Source organism: Oenanthe melanoleuca, chromosome 5 (genome assembly GCF_029582105.1).
Source record: "Oenanthe melanoleuca isolate GR-GAL-2019-014 chromosome 5, OMel1.0, whole genome shotgun sequence".
Taxonomy (NCBI): domain Eukaryota; kingdom Metazoa; phylum Chordata; class Aves; order Passeriformes; family Muscicapidae; genus Oenanthe; species Oenanthe melanoleuca.
In genome coordinates, this window is record NC_079339.1 from 17852438 (window position 1) to 17872645 (window position 20208).

At 44.9% G+C, this 20208-nt stretch overlaps 1 protein-coding gene across 4 annotated transcripts in view; it reads right to left on the minus strand.

Moving 5' to 3' along the window:
• Window positions 1-4408: 4408 nt before the first annotated feature.
• LRRC56 (leucine rich repeat containing 56) overlaps window positions 4409-20208 on the minus strand; it is a 77768-nt gene continuing 61968 nt past the window's right edge. For 2 of the 4 annotated variants that reach the window (XM_056491977.1, XM_056491976.1), the window contains exons 8-14: window positions 16338-16515; window positions 14043-14246; window positions 12636-12700; window positions 11401-11531; window positions 10588-10709; window positions 7895-8255; window positions 4764-7170 (exon numbers count right to left, since the gene is read on the minus strand). In XM_056491977.1, the coding sequence (XP_056347952.1) occupies window positions 6978-7170; window positions 7895-8255; window positions 10588-10709; window positions 11401-11531; window positions 12636-12700; window positions 14043-14246; window positions 16338-16515 (1254 nt within the window). In that variant the 3' untranslated portion in view covers window positions 4764-6977. Of the gene's footprint in view, window positions 7171-7894; window positions 8256-10587; window positions 10710-11400; window positions 11532-12635; window positions 12701-14042; window positions 14247-16337; window positions 16516-20208 lie in introns of all 4 variants that reach the window. The other 2 variants (XM_056491978.1, XM_056491979.1) reach the window with 2 other exon arrangements.

Here is a 20208-nt window from a genome sequence, read left to right on the forward strand (position 1 = left end):
GCAAGGGCCTCTCATTTGTTTTTACGTGCCACTAATCCAATCCACAGGTTTGTGTTTGGATTCCTGCTTCCTCTGGACTGTACATAATAAAAAAAAAATCAGGATTGGGCAATAACAATTGAAAGGGAAAAGTAATACCTCTCTTTTTCTTCTTCAAAACCACCAAAATTGACACTAGATAAAAGGGATAGGAAAAATCAGGGAAAATATAGGGTTTCAGATGTTTTTTTTCCTATTTAAAAATTAATTTTGTTAGTGATCATCCAGGGAAGAAAAGTATTTGTTGCTTTGACTCTAAAAGACCTCTAAATATTTTTAATTCCTTGCTATTGTTGTGAAGCCCCACCTGGGGAGGTGACAGGAAACATTCCTTGGAGGATCCTAGCAGGTTTTGGGGCTGAGCTTCTGAAGAGGGAAGATTTGGTGACTAATCCCAGGAAATCCCCTTCTCCTGGGCAAGGCGACCTGTCCTGATGCTGACTGTTGTTCCTGGTGTGCAGCATTTTTCATTTACCCAGACCCTGGAAGGTGCTTGCCCTGGTAAGATGTAGCAGTGGTTTGGGTGGTCTGGGCACACCATGATCTGCTCCAACCCCTCCACTCCCAAGGGGGCTGGAAGGAGATCCATCACCCCTGGCTGGTTGCTGCCTCTACCTCTGATCCAGCAGCACAAGGCTCTCCTCCAGTGGCAGGACTGCTGGTGCTCCCAGCCTGATCCAGCTGCTGGTGTGTCCATCTCCCCTGTGCTGCCCGCTAGAGTGTGGTTCCTCCTCTGCTAGCCAAGTGCCTTCCTGCTGGGACAGGCCTCCCAAAGGCTCCCACTGCTTCCTCCCACAGCAGTTTCACCTCTTCCTTCTCCCCTGAACCTGACATCTCTGTGTGTCAGACGGTACAGCCACATTTGCCCGTGCCCTCGGTCAGCATGTGCCCAGCACAGCCCTGCTCAGGGCAGCTTTGATGGGTCCAGAGCACAACCAGCATGGCAGCACATGCTCAGCACTGTCCCTACAGGCAGCATGGCCAGGGCTGATGTGTTTTGGCTGGAGAGGAGAGCAGGTGCTGTGGTACTCACCTTCAGGTCCCCATCATGGCTCTAAGTGTCCCCTGGGGTGTGGCTGATGAAAGTGGCAGGAGCCTGCAGCAGCCAAGTGGCCCAGGGATGGAGAAAGGACTGGGCTGGTGCTCCCTTTTGGGGAAGAAGGGTCTGACCCTGCCCACAAGGCAGCAGTAAGAATGTGGGCGTTGATTTTTGCCAGCTTCCACATGGGGAAAGGGCTGGGACAGAAATGGCTGTCATGGGCTGGGTGGTGGCAGATGGTGAGGCCTTGGAACCACCCCTGTGACCTGCCAGGGTCTTCCAGTGCTATCCTGACATCAGGAAGAGGGCCAAGATTCCTGCAGATGGAGCCACAGAAGAGACAATAAAAGTAAAAAATGCAAACAGTGCCTACCTTACACCACTTCTCCAGAGAGGTCCTGCCAGGGAGGCACTGGTGTGCCAGCAAGTGCTTGCAGGTGGTGGCTGAGCTGGGCAAGAGCCAGGAGCACAGCAAGGGAAGGACAGAAGAGACAAGGTGGGGATAAAGGGGAGAGAAGTGGCAGAGAGCTTTCACACAGCTGGGCTGGGAGAGAGCTGGTTTCACACTGGAAGGCCTGGCAGCAGGGACTTGCCCAATTTCACTGGGGAGCATCATCCCCAAGGAAGCTCTGCCGGCTCTGCTGGGTTACAGAGATGAGAGGTCCCTGGTCACCAAGGGAGGAGAACCTGGAACACAAGCCATGCAGGGTACTGAGCCTGTTTGCAGCTTGTAGCTATAGGCTGTGACAAAGAACACGTCTTTAAGACATGCTGGGGTTGCACACAGCATTATCATATAGATATGCCCTACAACACCCTAAAAGCACCTTAGCTTTCCAGTGCCAAAGGGGATCTGGGATGTTCTCCACTACTCTTCGTGGGCATTGCAGGTTTCCTAAGAAAATATTTCCAAATACATCAAAGTGGTGTGATATAGCAAGCCACTACCAGCATAATGCATTTGGGGCACCACACGAGGCCAGCACACTGGATGCTGGGTAGGTAAAAAGAAAATGTTGAGCCCACTGAGTGCCAAACGCCTCCTGAACACCCTGGAGCTGCTTGAGTTTGGTTTCTGAGTCTTTTGGCTTTTGAAAGTTGCACTTGTGAGATTCTCTTCTTCCCTCTAGTGTCCATTCCGAGGCATTCCTCTTGCTCTCCAAACCCAGCAAAGGCGGCGCTTGCCTGGTTGCATTTGCACTCCCTCTGCTCCTCAGGCACAGGTTTTATATCTATAAATGACACTACAACTCTCTACCCAGTAACCTGACATTTTCTTTTTCTGGTTAACACAGTGCCATGCAGGAGGATCCTGTTGCAAGGCCATTGTCTCTTGGCAGCTTAAAAAATTATCTCAATTAGTACCTTAATTTTAGCATGATCACTCTGAATTCCAGCTGGGGATGCACAGCCATGAGGTTTATGCCTTGTTGAGGGATGGGTCAGAGTGAGCCCCTGCACTTGTTGCCTGTGTAAGACCATGCTATGCCTCCTCTCAGATCACATAATTTCTCCTTGGGCTGTAGGAAACCAGGACAGAAATTAGAAATTACTGCAGTGCCCTTAAGGCTGGATGAAGGCTGTCACTGAAAGGCTGTTTTATTTCTGGTGACAGCAAGAGACCTCCAGGGTAGGATCTCCATCAGCTGGGTCACCTCCCAGCTGGCTGAACTGGTTTCCAAAAGCACAGCCATAATCCTCCTCTTTGAGGACAGACATCCCCCTCTTCTAGGGATGGGGATCTGCCCTCCCAAATGCACCTGCACTAGGCCAGCTCTCCACCAGCTCAGGGTCTGCTCTGGCACCTTGAATTCTGTCCAGGACAAGCCCTCCTTGGTCTCCTGCAGCTGTCGTGCCCTACCTGTGCCTCTCTGGAAGATTCAGAACCTCCCCAGACTGGCTCAAAGAGCCACATGCACTGAGATATGCTGCCCCCGTGCTCACACTCCTGTCTCCACCCTCCAGGGTTGATCCTTTGTCTCAGCCAGGACATTTCCAGTATGTCCTGGGGTAATTTTAGAGGAGCAAAAGGAACAAAACACAATAAAAACACAGCCAGGATTTTCTGGTGTAATGAGAAAGCCATTGCAGGGCAGGATTCATCTCACCTGGCAACAAATGGTACCAAGCAGACATCTAAGCCATCACAAATCCTATTTTATCAGTGGAAAGACTGGCACTACTGGAGCACGAGCCACCTGACTCTTCATACCCTAGAAGCACCTGAGCTCTACTGTGAGTGCAGATACCGCCCATGGCAAGGAGCCCAAGCCTGCTGGGCCCTGAACAAGCCAAGGAACTGTTTAGGAAATGATCCCCAGTTGGCTTGTCATATGTGTGTATTTGAGGAAGGACATATATGATGCTTTCCTTCCTGAACATCTCCTGTGTTTTCTCCTCCTTGACAGCCAAAGAAAACACCTTCTATTCATCCTTTAATGAAGATTAATTTGTTCCAAGTGCAAAGCAATCCCAGGCCTTCAATGAGAGTAATGGCCTTGGAAACAAGCACAACAGCCATGAGCCCTGGGGCTGTGCACACAGCTGCCATGGGGACACAGGACAGGGTGAGCATCCCCTTTGGCCTGCTCCTAAATGGGATGCTAAGGTGTTCACAATGGGCTGGGCTCTGTGGGGCTGGGAGGTGCAGAACCCAATCCAAGTCTGAGCAGGAGCCACCTTTGCTTGTCAGGGCCCATTTGTCTAAATGGGATGCTATCCCAGACACGCTTCCCTGCAGGGGCAGGGATGATTCTTAGTCACTGAAATAACTGGCAGACACACAGCTCCCTACTTCTTTCCCCCATGTGTTTTTTCAAGTTCCAGCTGAGTGGAGCCTTTCAGTATGCAGGGCACCACCAGTCACTCCAGCAGGGCTGTTCAGGGGGCACCAGCTAATTGATGCTGAGAGGCCTCCTGGATGGATCATGCTTCTGCTAATGCTGTAGCATTGTCACTTTCAGCCAAATCCCTTTGTTCTGAGCCCAGCTTCCTGCAGGGTAGCAGTTCCCAGCTAACCACCCCCTCCCTTAGCAGCATGTAGTGGTGAGACTTGGCTCCCAGCAGAAAACTCTTCCCTGCAGTGCTGATTTATTAATAGGTGAGGGGAGCAGTTCTTGTCCCTCTCTCCAGCTTACACACTAGATATCAATTTGGCAGCCAGCAGCAAATCCCATTAAGGCAGTGAGATACTTAAAGGCATCAGCAGCTCCTGGCCCATTACAAGAATGAGGGGATGGGCTCTGGTAATGTACATCTGAAACTGGTCACATCCAACTGGAAGCAAGGATCCTACTAAGACAAATATTAAGAGTCTGCAGAGGCAGGGATGGGAATAAGCTCATTCATTAAAGGACTTTGTCTATATTCAAGGGACCAATGCAAGATTTTAACAGAGGAAACAGTGACAAAAAGCCCATAGAATGAAACTACCCATTTTCCCTTTTGGGCCAAGAGAACTGAATTCACAAACAGCCCATCATGCCTTACATTTCCTAATTAGCCTATTAAAAACCTGGCTGGCTTTTCCATTTTCTAGATGTAAAAGGTGGAAGATGAACAAGCAGCGGCTAAGCCAGGGCAATAATTTTCCCTGTGGATCTGTTATAGCTGCCCAGATAGCAGTGGCTTTGTTTAATTTCCTTGTCCTGGAAACTCTTAACAGACAACAGCACGGCAGCAGGGAAACCTGGTGCACTCACTGCTGGCAGAGAAAAAAGAGTCTACCAATCCTTCTTCCCCATCAGACTGGGCTGTGATTACAAACTTGCTCTCTAAGCAAGCCTCTCTGCTGTTCCATGCATGACAGGCTGGCCACTCAGATCCCCACAGACACAAGAGCAGATGGCACCCAGCCTGTCCATCCCTATGGTACACACCTGAGGAGGTGAAGGGCCACCAGCTGCTGCAGTGGTCAGTAGGCAGACTGGACATGTGCTCCTGCCCCTGTGAACACACCACAGCAGCATGTGGCTCTCTTGGTTAGGCCACCAGTGGGGCAGGGCTGCTTAATGAGGGGTGGGGAGGCTGTTCTGAAGGTCACACACAGCCTGCAGCCCTGAGAGTTACCACTGGGGTTCCTGATGGCAAGGTACAGCAGGAAACCCTGAGTTAAATGATTTTGTTGAAGCCCTCAGGCACTGATTCCCCACACACCAGGGCAGAGCTGTTTTTTTCTGACCATTTCTCCACATCCTCTCTGCCAGCTCAAAGCTTCTTGCTCTGTGCACATAAAGAGCCAAGTGGAGTTTGCTGAGAGATGACACCACATTTTGGAGAGACTTTCCAGATCTGTACCAAGAGTTTTGTCTCTTCAGATGCTCATGTCCAGACCAGTTCACACACCCACTGACCTTTTTTTCTTCCCCTCCACCCCTTTGAAATGAAAGCTGTCAACTGAGAAGGAGGCTCTGAATATCTGGAGAAGACATCACCCCCTGGTATGACCCTGGATACAGAGAAGGGTCAGTGCTGTCAGTGTCTTCTTTCTTTTACAGGGCCAGGTTTTTTTGTGTGTGTGATGGTATAGTCAATGACACTGGCAAAATGTCAAATTTAGGAGCCTGTTTAAGGACACAGGCACTGTTGCTGGGTGAAATCCTGACTGCATCCATAGCACTGCATAAAATCATATATCACATAGTTTTAAATGAGTTTTGTTAGATTTCTGCAAGGTCACACCAAAACTGGGCAAACTTGCTCCAAGCTCCAGACTGTTTTCTAAGATAAAGTGGTGCAAGGAGCATCACAACAAAAGGAAGTTTTAGGGCTTTGTCTATTATTCTGCTTCTCTAAGTTAAGATGGCTGGCAGAAAGGAAGCATAAACCAATTCATTAACTCATCGTGTAATTACTGTTTTATAAACTGATTTAAAAAATGTAATCTAACATAGTAATTTAAATTGGAAAAAAAATGTGATGACTCTTGGTTTCAGACTGCAACATCAATAAAGTTGTAAGACACAGTCATTTGGAACAGCATCTCACAGACTGCAGTCACTAAAGGAGATGTTTTGGATCTTAGCCATGAAGCAAATGCCCTATTGAAAAAAAAAAGGTATTGTTCCCTTACTTTCCTGGTTTGCTCCATCACTTAATATTATCCAATTATAACAAACTGGAAAGTTTATTTCATCTGAAAATGCTAGAAATGGGATGGAGATGAAAGGCACATGCAGAGGTTGCTCTGACACCTGGTGACAGAAATCAGCTCTGCTAGAGAAATTCTATTCAGAGGAAGTGAGACAAATCCTTCCAAGTAGCTATGGAGCAAACAAACGTTAATATTGGGATAAGCCACTTGTTCAGCATTTGCTCCCATAGCAATGCATCCCAAGAACCTGCAATGCCTGTGAAGAGGGTGAGCTCCTGTGGGGGCATAAACTCTGAAACCATCCAGCCTTCCCAGGCTCTTCCTCAGGCAACACACCCCTCCATTAGAACCTGCTCTGGTCAACACTTCCTCTCAAGCCCTTGGTTTTGGCCCTCACATGTTTAACATCCAAGACTGCAAAAGACACACTGCTGGCTGCTAGTAGGTCACCTCCTCCAGCCCACTCCACAGACAGCAGGCTCCATGCTCTGCTTTGTTTGGTGTCCCTGCCTGACTCACAGATGGGCATGGTGTGGATGAGAGGAAGTATGACAGGATTTGTTCTGTTTTAGTGTGTATAGGTTACAAAAATAACCACATTTTTCTCTAATAATTTCGTTCGCTCATTGGTTGTTCAGTGGTTGCTCTTAAAATATTTCTGGTCCAGCTGTATTCTGAATTGAGGCAAATCACGTTATTTGTTTGAACTGCTCTGTTTAGCTTGCAGAAGAAGCTGCAAGATAGCATTGATCCTTCATGGCTGCATTGTGTACATGGCTCCAACACATGCTGGCAGCTGGGTATCTTCTAGGACTGAAGACTTCTGTTCTGAGATGTTTTTGTGGCAGTGGATGTGCCTGCCAATGGCTGCAGAATGGACTTGGCAGTCAGGGGCCAAGCAGAATTCATTGGCCTAAACCTCTGTGAGGCTTTTGTGGATGAGGAGGCAGCTGGATGCTGGTGGTTGATCTCTTTAGAAGGGCTCTCATCCATGATGGTCCTGAAGAAAAGAGGAAAACTCTGTGGTGAGACTGCACTCCAGATTTGACAATCTGCATTCTCCTCACCAGCTCTGAAAACTGAACCAAAAGCTGCCAGGCCTGGGAGAAGCCCCAGGCACAGGAGCTTCCCACACAAGGCACATGCTCTCTGCCTATGCTGACTCCAGAGTGACTACAATAATTCAAACCCAAACTGTCATGCCACAAGTCCTCAGTTGTACTTCTTCAAAGAAGCAACAACATGATGCTAAATTTACAGCAAACAGGTTCCAAAATGAACACGTTTTAGTGCATGTGACACTTCTCTAATGCCTACTTTATTTTCCAGAGCTCATTTTAACATGAATTTGTGTCAGGGAAAAAACCCAAGTGGGATGTCAGGAGCCCTTCCTGGAGTGTACTGGAGGAGAATTTTGAACAAGTGCCACAAGATCTTTGCAACAGACACAGCATTGGCTCTGAGTGGGGAATAAGAGAATGGAGCAGTAAGAACACAGCAGAACTCTGGGCTATTATTCAAGAAAATACAAAATCTACAATACTCAAGCTATAAGGAACATGGGAAAATGTTTTGCTAGCTTTTGACAGCCAAAGGTAAATGTCAGCAATAAAAGGAATCCTTTCTACAGAAGAAGCAGGAGACCCCAGAGACAACAGTGAAATCTGCTTTTCCCTGTTGTGAAGTTCCTTCCATTTTCCCCAGATGCATTCCCATGCACATGCCTGGTCCTTGATGACCCAACAGCTGCTGGTCCTGGAATGGGCCTTTGTTGGCTGGTGCTGCCCACAGACTGGTGCTGCTCTTGGGATCCAGAGGCAGCCAGCGTGCTGTGCAGGCCCAGGAGAGCAGGTTCTTTGTCCAGAGGCTGGGCTGAATTCTCTTGATGAGCCTTTGCCCGGGATTGCTGTGTACACTGCCTATCCTCCTCTTGGCTGGGTATTTTTAGGCTCCTGTGGTTCCTTGTTTTCCAAGGTCTTGCTGCAACATCCACTGCAGAGGCAGGTGAACGATTTTTTGGAGGGGTTGGAATTAGACAAGGTTTTGTGTTGGAGAACACTGCACCCTCCTGAGCCTGTGACAAACCTGAAACAGAGTGGAAAGCACAGTGATTTACTAGTTCATCTGCTAAATGACTAACCCAGGGAGGGAAAGGCTCTGGAGATGCTGTGTGATGGAGCTGGGTGGGCAGATGTGTCTTGATGTTCCTCTGACAGTTGGTTTGGGCTCACTGTCAGCCTCCCTGCCAGCACTGCTGGTGCTGTGCCAAGCATGGAACAGCTCATAGGCAGAGCTCACGGGGCACACACAAGCTCACCTGCCGTCCTGTTCTCAGGCAGGATCACACCTGCATCATTCCCCACCAGTGTTTGCACTGGCTTGTTCTAAATACTCAGGACTCCTCCCAGTGATCTGAAGTGCAAGGCATAGGAGTAATCACAGATGAGAGGATCCACTTTTTAAATCAGAGGCAGAGATCATGGAATCTCGAAAGTGCCTGACTTCTGGTGAAAATACTGCACTTCATGCAGGGCTACTTTCTGGCTGCTTGTGTTTCAGCCATGTAATTCTCTCCATCTAATATGTCCAAGCACAGAGAAGAAAAACTTGTTGCTGACTTAAAAATATAACCAGCATGCACACATGCTTAGAACCATTCTAAATATAGCAGAGATCTGATTGCTCTTGTCTATTGAAAGAACCAACCATTCTATAAATAGCAGGGATCCAATTGCTCTTGTCTGTGAAAAGAACCAACTGTACCTAAGTGCCTGGTGTACAGGGTCCAGGGCAGGAACATAATCTAAAGAATGTGCCACCAAAACTTAGGCCCAGAAAGTTCATCTCTGTGGCTCCCAATACATCCCAATGGGAATGTATTTCACTGCCTAGGTAAAGCTGATAAAAAGTTTTCATGGAACAGTATGTATCATACTACATACTTTTAAAATGTCTAAACTTCATATTTGTTTTTAAGTACAGCCACTCTGAGAGACTGGTATGTCTGACTCAAGAGCCTGAAATAACATTCAACGCCTTCCAAAAAATGCAGTTTATATGGATCTGATGCTGCAAACATTTTTATGTAAGAGTGGCTTTGCTCAGACGACTTGTCCTTTTCTGGTCAGAAGGATTGCTTCCAGCAACAAGTTCTTCTGTGAGAAATTCAGATTGGATTGGGCACACTTCTGCATGTAATTAGAATCCTGGTCAGTCCTGCCTGCCACCTTAGACAATTCTAGATTTCAAATTACTCCATCATCATCCAGCAGATTTAGTTAGAAAATGGACAGATCCATATCCAACCATTCACAGTGCTATAGGGCATGATACCCACACACTGTGAGATGTTTGTCTTGTCAATCTACAGAGATGATGAGACCATCATACTCAATGTAAAGAAATCATATAAAATCTGAACAGGATCAGATTAAATCTAAAGAGACCATGAGATCATAATCTAAGACTTCTGTGGTCACTGGACAATAGGCCATTCCTTTAGATTTTCCCAAACAGCTTTCATTCTTGTTAGGGAGATAGTGGTTTTAGTACTGTTAATACATGTAGAGGCTTTGAATAACTTAATGATCTTTCCAGGTTTTTTTTGTTCAAAATATAGTATATTTTTCTAAATTTTAGTAGATCCATTTTTACCCTTGAAAGAAACATAAAATGAAAACTCACATGCTTTTACTTATGGAGAAAAAAAAAGAGTTGTTTTTATTAACAACAGAAAAAAGACTGAAGTTGTAATTATATACGGTGCTCTATTTAATATGTGTTTGGAATAACCATTATTAATGTTTTTAATATTTTTAAAGACAATATTCAAAAAGTAGTGGAGAGTGGGAATTCTGCTTTCATTCATGTAAATGCAATTTCAGAGAAGACTTTGGCTTTATTCCTGAGTAGAAGAGCATGTTCCATTTTTAAACCTTTTATTGAATGCATCCTCTTGGTTGCATATCTTTCCAGAATTCCCAGGTGCTCAGTTAAACCTTAATCATTAGCTCAGTCATTATTTACATCAACTGGGTTCAAATACAGCTCAGTAGGAATCACAGTATTTTAGACTCACCTGGCACTGTCATAAATTAATGACACAAGGTAAAAGACAGAGACATGTCCTTATACTAGACTTGTTGCTAAGCTAGTCTAAGATCACCTTGCTCCTCTTAATTCTACATACTCATACTGAAATATATCAGCTGATGGTCAACACAGCAGGCCACAATGTCCTGCTTAAAAACTGGGATGGATTGCTTAGGGTCTGGCTCTGCAGTGGCTTTTTCCAATTGCTGCTCTGGAACACAGAACCCAGATCTCCTGAAACACTGGGGTTACCAATGCATCTGTCTACAAACAGCACATGTTACTGCCCAATGCCAACCCTTCCCCAGGGGTTTAGGTCCAGTACCTGAGGAGGAGTGGGAAGAAGGGTCAAGTGAAATCCTTTCAACGAGGTCCTTATCCTTATCTTCACCCTCATTCACCTTCAGTGCTTGGCTGGTTTGTTCTTGCTGACCTGTTTGCAGGCACCTAGACAACATCAAGTATCACACTTTAATTAGCTTTTGAGTGTGTTTATGCAGCTGGTCAAGTGCAGCTTGGCATGGCCACTCAGACAACACCCAGGCAGTGGATTTAGTTACCCACTGTTAATTCACACCTTCCAGGAGATATGAAAAATCATTTTAATTGGGTCAGCCATCTAAGATGCCTGTGTCTGATTATCTCAAGCATTTTAAAGTTAATCAGGTGAAGTGGGACAGATTTAAAATACTACCCAGTGAAGTAAGCTCAGAGAAATAAAACCATTTTTACTTCCAAAATAACCATTACCTGTCTGTGAGATCTATGAGATCTCAGCAGGGTGGCATTTGTCTTTTGGCCTTTTGCTTGCTTAGGCCAATGTGCTGCTTGCAGAAAAGCTCATCTCCTTTCAGCTCTTTTACTGTCTGAGGGTAGACACTGTCAGGGCCAAGAATGGCTCACCAGTTATGAAAAGTCATTTCTTTGACCATCCTGCCTGTGCTCCAGAAAGAAGGAAGAGGATTCTTCTTCCTTGCCATCCCGGACTCACTCCAGGTGACTGCCGCCCAAAGCAGGCACAGGAAGGCACAGACTATCCCTTGAAACCACCACCAGGTGGCCAAGACACTGGTTCTATTTTTGCAGCGAAAATGAATGCAGAGTTTATTGCACGGCAAGATTTCCCCGGCGGTCTCACCCCTTGTGCTGCTCTGTCTGTGCTCCCAGGTCAGGGGACACCTTCTCCTGATGTAGATCTCTTCCTCCTCCAGAGCCACAAGGGTTTTCTGTCTTCAAACCAGATGGTTTCAAAGGGCTCACAGCAGGTGACTGTGGAAATAGCAGGAGTTACCTAGATATCCCTGGGAACTCTTTCCAGCTCCATTTCTAGATGTGGATTTTAGAATGCATCAAAGCCCACTGTTGTTTCTGAGTTTTGAGATCATCCCTCATAATTTTCTAAGTCCTCAGTTTTAAGAAGTCCCACTCCCCAGTCATTTACTGCTACAGCCTGAGGAATCCAGAGCAGCAGTTAAAAAATTCTTGATTTATATTTCACTGGATATAAGCCTATAGCACCTATACCAAAATGCATATTAAGGCCAGTGCCACAGAAACTGTGTCACTCAGTCTATGACCACAGTTCGATTCCACATCCCAGTTTTTAGCACACAGTAATTCACTAAAATGTTCAAATTTGTTTCAGAAAAGCTTCCCATGCTGAGGCAGTGGCAGCAGAAAGAAAAGGGCAGTACATATTTTTTCCCTGCAGTTCTTTAACCTCTGCTGTCAGCATTAAGTCCATGTCCTGTGCATCTCCCTGATTTACCCCAGCCTGTTTAAATCTACTTGCGTGCTGCTGTTCCTTGTTGAACCTCAGGGTCAACAAAAGCTGACCATGGCAAGCCAGGCTGCTCCCCTTTACACCCATGGGTATCATCTCACTGTATTACTGCCAAAATGAGCAGGCTGACCCAAGGGCAGAGTCACCACCCCACTGCCAAGAGGAACAAACTTTGGCTTTGTGTTTGTTTAGTCAATAGGAATGACCTTGCAGTATTAGCAAGCTGTTTACAACAACATCAAAGAAACACTGCTGAAAAAAGTATTTTTCTTAATAGCTGTTGTAGCAATACTACCAAATTTTGCAATCCTGCCTTGTACTTTGCTCATTGCAGGATGTTAGGCAGTCTGCCCCCAGCAGCTGATACATGATTTTCATGTGTTCCCTTGCAGCTAATGGGCCACTGCTGCTAACACACGGGCACATGCAACATCATGGCAGGAGACTCTCTGTCCTCCCTCAAATACATGTTGGGGGTTCTTGGGTGACAGAAGAGAGTGAACTGCTACAAACCACACTGGGAGTTCAGTTTATGCCAGGAGTTATGGGGGTCACCATGCAGGAATATGAAGTACACAAGAAAAACATACACCTAGCTTTTGCCTCCTCTCGTGGAGGGCCTTGGCAGGGTTCCCACATATAACTTGACGGAGTCCTAAGAAAAACAGGAAAAAAGAAAATGTTTTACTCCAGCATTTTACAAACAGTGCAGTCCTTGAAGTCAGTCAATATAATTTCCCATAGACAGGAAGTTGTAATATTTCATGGTGTAGGTTCACAGTATTAGCTGGTATAGCCTGACACTGCTGCTAAGAGGCAATTTCTCTGCTTCCACCAGAATCTGTCTTCTTTTGCTCCTGCCCTGCCTGCTTAGTTGTGCTGGTGCAAATATTTGTGTGGACACATGGTCAGTCAGATCAGGGAACAAATTCAGATTTAAAAAAATATGATTTTTGGGGGTTTTTATTGTTTGTTCTGCTGGATTATTTTTCAGCTGGATCTTGATCAAAATCAGGTTAACAAGAGATAAGTCAGCAAAGGATCAGAAGAAGCAGTGAACATTGGGTGAAACTGTAGTGTATCAGTAGTGTTAGCTGCCTAAAAGTGCATGTAAAATTATGGCCTTATTCCCTGGCAAGCTGTACTTGGTTTCCATGTACATTTCCAAACGTGCACTCAGCTGTTGACTCTGCATTGCTTCATCTAATCTATCACCCTGAGTCCTGCCTATAGGCAGGGAACTGAGGAGAGACTGGCATCTGAGAAAAGCAGCCCACAATGCCTGGAAACAAATGCCATCTTCCTATCTAATCTGCAGTTTGTGGACTGGTGGAGTTACACTGTTAAGGTGTTCCCAGAAGTCAGGGAAGGATGAGTGGTATTTCCAAGTGACTAGGGCAAGAAGGGCAGTGGCAGACCTATGTTTTGGGCTAGCCTGTAGATCAGGATGTGAAGTCAAGGAACTGACTCCTCCTGCTGAGGGACCAGCCTCTGGAAACCCAAACCAAAGTGCTCATTGAGAGCAGCGATGCTGCAGCAGTATGAGACTGCAGTACACACAGTCTGAGCACATGATCCAGTGGGGAGTCAATGTGCACCACCACACCTCTCCAGAGGACTACCTTGGACATGTCCCATGGCTGAACAGGCTGTGGCCTGATGCTACTCAAGCAGACAGCTCTGATGAGGTCTGAAAGGCAGTACCAGCCGGGCAGCAGCATTGCAGCATTGGGCTGTGAAAAGGGACAGCAGCACTTGGTGCATGACGATGGGGGTTGAGGGGTGGGCAGCCCAGGTGACTCACACCTCCTGCTGCAAGGGGAAATAAAGGAAAGCCTATGCTAGAGCAGGTGGGTCTCGTGGAACACAACATATGCTGAATCTGATTAGCAGTGGCATGGGTGGGTGGTATTCAAAGCACCCTGACTCTCATCAGTAATAACATTCAGAAGGAGGTGGAGGTGTGGGAAAGAACAGGATTAAAAAGCATACATTACCATGTGTCAAATCACTGGAGTCATCTTCTGTGACCAGCTTATCAGGAAAAACAGTGGGATCTGGAAGAGAACAGTTACCGGACAACAGGCTGGCATCACTACGTGTCCCTACATTAGCAGAACACTGTGCATTTCCAGGTCTGGAAGTTGTTGGGGGTTTTGGGCTGCCTCCAGACTGCTTTGCTACTTCCCCAAGATACGAATCTAGAAGAGAGATTTCATTAGTGTAAGCACAGTTGTGCAAGGCATCAAACCACACCATCACTGTACCTTGCCAATATGGTGAGTACTGCTGCATATCTGGAGATATAGGGGACAAAAAAATACGTAACTGCAGCTACAAGAAACATGCTGGAATGGGTCCAGCCTAGAGACAGAGGTCTTCCAGTGCTGCACAGTCGTGTCAGAATCTGGGGATCCCTAACTAAACTGATATTCCTTCCTATCCTTCTGCTGCTGCTGGGCACCAGAGACAGACTGCTGGTGTTATGGATTAGGAACTGCTCTGTGCTCACCACCTACCTCTGGTTGCCCCATAGGTGAGCCTAGATGCATCCAGGACTCTGCTACTTTCCCTGCCTGCATGCCCAGGATAACTGTAAGCTGCCTCTCATTTGCTGCCAACTGCCCACAGGGGAACAATTCCAGACTTGTGACAGGCACAGCCGAGGTCTCAGTCTTTAAATGCATTGCTTAAATGCCCTGGCACAATGCATATGGTGATGGACACCTTACCAGAGCTACCAGTCAATCAGGGCAAACTGTACCAGGGGTTACAGAAATCTGGAAATGGAAGTGATAGATTTCTCCAGTATTGCCTCAGAGACAGATAGTTGTCTACCACAGAAGGAAAGGTGAAAACCGTTTTTGTAATGATACAGGACACTAAGGTTTATACAAAAGCTAGCAAAGGCAGACAGAGCCTTGTCCTCTTATCTGCTCAACTGCTGGCTGTCCTGGGAGCACAAAGAGCAGCATAGGCAGCCAACAGCCCATGGGAGAGAGAATTTCATTTCAGTGCCCAGATGAATAATGTCCTTTTTGAAGTGTTGAGCATCTACGGGCTCCAAAGTGAGGCATCACCTCTGTGAAAATATGACCATTTCCTTAAGAGTTGAGTGATAGGGGCCTTTAATATATCTTGGGCACAGCTGTTAATATGAACCCATGAAATACACACCATGTGAAAAGTACCCAAACCAACACTGCTACTGGGAAGAAAAAAGTACTGGGATGCCTGAATGTGACCATATGAACTTACTGGTTTAGAGCTGCCAGCAAGAATAAAAGTGTGGTTACACCAGGAAATTACATGAATTCACAATTTTGTGCTCTGCCCCTACTGCTTTTGTCAGCAAACTTTGTTAACTAGTTTTCTGAACCTCAGGTAACAATGCCAAAGCACGATCACTGAAGGATCAGATTTTAATGGATTTTTTCCCTACCATGACTACTATTACAACTAATGATTTGGACCCATAGGGATTCAATAAATGACAAATGTATGTACTTATTCCAAAACAGACTAAATTTTTAATGGGCTACAGTTGGCAGGCAAACCACAACCTGGGGAGGGGGCTGGGAAGCTAACTGCATTGCCCACATTAATGGGAAGCAACATGAGCAGTTATAGGAAATACTTTGCAATATTTAATAGTATGTGGTAAAGTGCATGTAGCATGACACATAAAAGCATGGACATCTGAACTATTATCAAGGCTGCAGGAAGGGGACAACAGATTTACTTTCAAACCATTTCTTCTCTACAAATGACTGCAATGAACTTAATCATAATAACAAAGAAAGTGGAACAGGTTTCTTATAAGACCATGCAATTTTCCTGGGATGTTGCTACCACTGAAGGGTTGTAACCAGATAGCCTTTCCTGTTATTAAACTGGAATAGGAAATCCTACTACATCCATGCTACACAACTGTTACCATGGAAAGAGCTGTGAACAGCTGTTGTTGAAACATTCCTTTCCAAGCTTTGCTTCTTCCCATCATGCAATACAAGCCCTAAGTACAGGCTCCCAGCTACTGCTGTATTTGCTTGATGCTCTAGAAGTTGTCTGCATTTTTTGATCTTGATGCACAGCTTAGGACAACTTTCATTTAAATCTGTACTGTTATCTGCTGAACTCCAGCTTTCTTACTTCCCAGGCGAAGACGACAACATCCTTTGTCCCTTCACTATGAGTGAATATTAACTTTAAAGAGGTCAGCTTGCACTTCATCTTTCTTTTATTACACATCATAATTTGAAAAATGAACCCCAACAGGAAACCTGTCATACCTAACCATGAAATGTCTTTGGCTAAACCACCATCCTTGATGGATTCCTTGATGATTAGAGAATCCTCATGCATCTTCTTGGAAGGAGGGAGAGCAGTCTGGCTTGCTCGTATTCTGTCCAAATACTTCAAGTGGGGAATGAGTTTTTTTACTTCTGCTCTGTAATTATAATCTGGGTCCTGGAGAAATTGAGAAAGTGGTCAGTTTATTTAACAGTCTGTGGACTCTGGCACAGTACTGTTCAATTTGTATGAATTCCATATAATTTCAAATGCTCCTCATATAAGCTCTACTTGAATTGATCATGAAAATATCCTGAGGACTGCAAAGACATAGCCTTCACCCAAAGGTTCCTTTGTTGTTTACCCACTGATGACTTTGCCCTTTGTTATATTATGCATGATGTGCAAAAGCATAGAAGGCCACTGATGCCCATGGAAAGCCTAGGTACCCTAAGCATTCAGTCAATCTGTCTCCCTGCTTTTGTGATTCTCTGGTGTTTGCATCAATACTCAGGTGATAGACTTGAAAAATGTTATGAGTGTTGCTACACCTGCTGATGGAGAAAGAAAGAGCACTTCCATGGATTGTGTTTTTAAAAAAATGCATAAAGCAAGAGTGCACTGATAGTGGCAGAATACAGAATACAGAATACAAAAAGCAAATATTTTGCTTTTCAGGATATCACATGAAATATTAGAAACTCTCACAAAGCCAAGTCCTCATTCAATATAGAATGGTCACAAACAGAAATCTTTTTGTGGGGTCTGGCTGGCTGGATGCTCCCTCCCTCTGCACAATGCAGTAATGACGTTGGAAGAGGGAACTCACCAAACAAAATGTGTTAGTTGCTGTTAAGAGGCAGACACTACTTTTCTCAAACTCTTTAATCTTAATTTAGAAAAATGAGTCAACCATTCTCAGCTACAGCCAATTCTCAGCTATATTCTTCTCTGTTGGAGAGAAGAATCATGTTATACTCATGTTACATTACAGCATGAGAGGCTGCAGAATTTATCATCAAGTTGTTGCTCTTGGTTTAGATAACAGGGGAAGATGAGCTCATCTGAAAATCAAATTACAGGGAGCAAACAGGCCATCTGAAGAAAGAGCAGTAAATTTAGCTGGACCATTCTGTAGATTAAAAGCAAATAAATAGGAGAGCTTTTACAGACCTTTGGCAAGGGCCAGACTACAAGAAGGAGCTTGAGGAATTAGAGCACACCAAAGTAAGCCCACATCTACTCTTTTCTATATGGCTTTTCTATACACCAAAAAAATGCAAACATCCATTGAAATCAAGAAAGCAACAAAGTCCACAGAGAAGCTCTCAGCAGCCAAGGGCAGGCCCCACTTTGTAACCACGTGAGAGCAAACACAGACACTGGGTGGAGACCACAGGGAACTCACAGTCTGCCTCTGATACAACTCAGTGTAAAATACACCACTGAGTGACTCCCAGACAAATTCACATCTGTGACCACTGAAACCTCCCCAGATATTTCTCTGTGGATACCTGGAGCCTGGACTGTAGATAAGATAAAGGTGGCACTATTGTCCAGGTGTTATTTCAGACTTAAGGGGAGGTTAACAAAGCCGGGAAAAAGAATGTATCACTGATAATGGAAATAAAAAAATGCAGAATTTACAGGTCACAAGGAAAGACAAATCAGCAACTCTGCTGAAATCAGTTTCCACTGGGTAAGAGACAATTTTGACAGAGAAAGACCGTGATCACTAGCTCAAAAGAAAAGACTGAGCATGTGGACTAATTAGCATTAGAGGCAAGAGATAATAATTTAACTTATAGCATAAAAGAACTTTGTAGCCAATGAGCATTAATTCCTTTGTTTGCTAAAATATATAAAGCATGAAAAGTTTTCAAAGACTTTGGGACCCTATCACCAAGAAGTCCAGAATGAAGAATGATCAGCAGGGATGCCACTGGGTGGTAACAATATTCTTCTCTCTCCTCTCTTTTCTATTTCTTTTTATTTCTCTACCTCACATTTGCTGTTAAACAAAATCTGTATCACTGACTTTGGCATAAGGTTTGCACCATAACTGGGGCAGAGGCATCTCTCACTAATCAGATCTTAGCACCTACTTGCACAGGAGTAGAGACAACCATTCTGCATGGAGAAGAGCAGGAGGGTACACCACCACATACTACTGCTCTTTGTACTTCCATTGTGGGACAACACAGGACTCATTTCCTCACCTGAACAAGCCAAGGGAAATCTGACATTTCTCCATTACAAGTACACTTAAGGACTGAAGGTGCCAAATCCTCCAAAAATCCCACTTTCAGTGAGCAGAAACAACAAGGAAATGGAATCAGACCTTCTGTGTAGTTAGGATACACTGCAGCATTTCCACAGTAGGAAGCTATGATAGGAAGTGTCAGTAGCTGTATTTATCTCCATGGGAGTAGAAAGAGTAAGCAGGCATGCCTTGTCCATCATAAGCAGGCAGTGTTTCCTTACTGCAGGAATATGTTTTTCCTCTCATGATTGCATCTTCCATAAGGGAGAAATGTTCCAAAATGGAGAAATAATTTTGGTTACAAGCAGTTACAATGTGGTCCCTTATGGATAATTCCACCAGTTCAAACTAGAAAGGCAAGTATATAATATTTTCTTTTCAATTCCAGGGAGGAAAATTATGATAGCTAGAGAGCTACCTTCCATGGCCCCTTTTACTGAACAATAAGATCAAGCCAACAATTGCATATGAAAAATGCTATTAACTCATTTTATTTAAGAAGTGCCAAGATTTAAAATATATGCCTATTGCATGATTAAGTTTTAGTGTTAGCACCTGTTTTCAAGTCTAAGTCCAGGAAAAATATGAAACCCAACCTTTTAGACACATTAACAGCATCAGCATGACTTCTTTAGAATACACAGGAAAGCTATGGAATATGTCACTGTGGGATAACAGCATCAGCTCTGATTTTGGACCTCCATTATCAGCTGTTGGGATTTGCACCATCCTTAGTGACACCTGTGTTTTACATAACTCTGGGCGTGTCCACAGGCCTTCCAAAAGACCTAGATGACAATATGTTGGTGTTTTAATATCCCAACAATGCTTTTTCATGAAGCAGGAGAAAGTGAAAGAGAGTAATACAGCTCTGAGGCAGTTCACATAGAATTAGGTCTCCCTTGCTTTGCTTGTTGAGTGCCCTGAAACCCGAATCAGATCGTGTATTACTGTGTTCTCATCTTTGTGACACAGAGGCTTTTTCATGCCTTCAACAAAATACCTCAGCAGAAATTATTATATAATTTTAGTATGCAAGAAGTGAATCACTGTATTTTGTACCTTCAGCTTTTTCTGAAAGTCTTTTTGGTCTTTTGATTTTAACCTTTCTGGGAAAGGGTAGCAAGTAGTTCCAACATTATAGCTTTTCCTAGTTACTTCAAGCACTCTTTTTCTGAGGGCTTAACTTCTGAGCATGGTGGTGTTGGAAGGCTTGCTTTGGACTGGGGAGCCTCCAAAAGAAATGCAAAACCCTCAAAAACAGGTATCTCACCACAGAATCACAAAATGGTTCAGGTTGGAAATGACTTCTTAAGATCACCTAGTCCAGCCCCTCTGCTAAAGCAGGTTCACCTGGAGCAGGTTGAATAGGGTCACATCCAGATGGGCTTTGAGACTCTCCAGGGGAGGAGACTCCACAGCCTCTCTGGGATACCTGCTCCAGTGCTCAGACTCCAAGAGAAGTTTTTCTCCTATTGCTGGGAAACAGGCCCGAGTCTTTACTAGCAGTCTCATATTTCACTTGTGGTATTCTTGGAGACCATACTGATGAGACCACAAAATCAACAGAAGTCAAAAATGGGAAATGCATCCCATGTCATCATTTA